This window comes from Papio anubis, unplaced genomic scaffold, assembly GCF_008728515.1.
Source record: "Papio anubis isolate 15944 unplaced genomic scaffold, Panubis1.0 scaffold6090, whole genome shotgun sequence".
Taxonomy (NCBI): domain Eukaryota; kingdom Metazoa; phylum Chordata; class Mammalia; order Primates; family Cercopithecidae; genus Papio; species Papio anubis.
Window position 1 is genome coordinate 1 of NW_022166312.1, and position 1,451 is coordinate 1,451.

At 64.2% G+C, this 1,451-nt stretch overlaps 1 protein-coding gene across 1 annotated transcript; it reads right to left on the bottom strand.

The window, feature by feature from the left end:
* Positions 1-305: 305 nt before the first annotated feature.
* Positions 306-1,229, bottom strand: LOC116273370 (keratin-associated protein 10-1). Its single transcript, XM_031662399.1, has one exon. It carries the CDS (start codon positions 1,185-1,187, stop codon positions 306-308), a length of 882 nt encoding a protein of 293 aa, XP_031518259.1. The 5' UTR covers positions 1,188-1,229.
* Positions 1,230-1,451: the final 222 nt, after the last annotated feature.

Here is a 1,451-nt window from a genome sequence, read left to right on the forward strand (position 1 = left end):
GGGGTCCACAGACAGGACAGAGGTTGGTGTGAGACAGAGGCGGCTTTATTAGAACTCAGAGGGGCTACTGCCCAGGGTGGAACCAGGCCTACTGGGGTCAGTTCTGCAGAACTTGGTTCTGGGGGAGCAGCTGGGGTCCCCCATACAGCCAGCATCTGGGAAGGACTGGGGGAGCATCCTGGTCCCTAAGACAAAGAGCCTGCCCCATATTCTGAGGGTGTCAATGCCAGAGAGGGAGGAGCTGGCTGGGCCCGCTGGGAGGTCAGCCCCAGCTGGGAAGGGACTCTGGATGACATTCAGCGCCGTCAGCAGCTGAACTTCTGGCCAGAGCAGAGGCTGTAGCAGGCCGGGCGGGAGCACGTGGGGCGGCAGAGGAGGGACACGCAGGAGGCCGGGTGGCAGCAGCTGGTCTGGCAGGAGGAGGCAGGGGCACAGCAGGAGGAGATGGGCACGCAGCAGGCAGACCTGCACACAGGGCGGCAGAGGAGGGACACGGAGGAGGAAGGTCTGCAGCAGGAGGTGGTGCAGCAAGCTGGCTGGCAGCTAGACTGCTGGCAGCATGAAGTGGAAGCCCCAGAGCAGACGGGCACACAGCAGAGGGATTTGCAGCAGACAGGTTTGGAGCAGATGGGCACACAGGAGGACTGCTGACACGGGGAGGAGGTGCAGCAAGCCGGCTGGCAGCTAGACTGCTGGCAGCATGAGGAGGAATCCTCAGAGCAGGTGGGCACGCAGCAGACGGGCTTGCAGCAGACAGGCACACAGCAGGCCTGCTGGCAGGGGGAGGAGGTGCAGCAAGCCGGCTGGCAGCTAGACTGCTGGCAGCATGAAGAGGAAGGCTCAGAGCAGGTAGGCACGAAGCACACAGGCTTGTAGCAGACGGGTACGCAGCAGACCTGCTGGCAGGGGGAGGAGGTGCAGCAAGCCGGCTGGCAGCTGGACTGCTGGCAGCATGAGGACGTGCAGGAGCTGGTGCAGCCTGATTGGCAGGGGCTGGGCTCACAGGCTGCCTGGCAGCAGGGGCTGGACACACAGCTCACTGGGGTGCAGACCAGGGTCAGGCAGGAGGCCGGGGCGCAGCAGCTGGGGGCGCAGCAGGGGGGCTCGCAGCAGCTCTCTGGGCAGTCGTCCACCTGCCAGGAGTCGGTGCAGGTGCTGGAGCAGACGGACATGGTGGACGCGGCCATGCTGGGGTGGGGAGGAGGTGAGCTGGGGGAGGTGTGAGTGAGTGAGTGTGTGTCTGAGCCTGTTGGCTGCTGGGGCTTTTATATGCCCAGGGCCTGTTTTTCCTAGCAGGAGACTCAGCAACGCCCTCCCCTTCCGTGTTGGTGTTTGAAGCCGGGAGGACCCTCATTATTTCTGCTTCCCTTGCCGTAACTTGTCCTCACTCTGCTCCTAACACTTGGCTGGTCCTGGGCAGGGCCTGCACCCCTGGCTGAGCCTGTCCCCGG

Excerpts from the sequence above, each read along its gene's own strand:
- LOC116273370 (XM_031662399.1), bottom strand. The coding sequence starts at position 1,187 with ATGGCCGCGTCCACCATGTCCGTCTGCTCCAGCACCTGCACCGACTCC.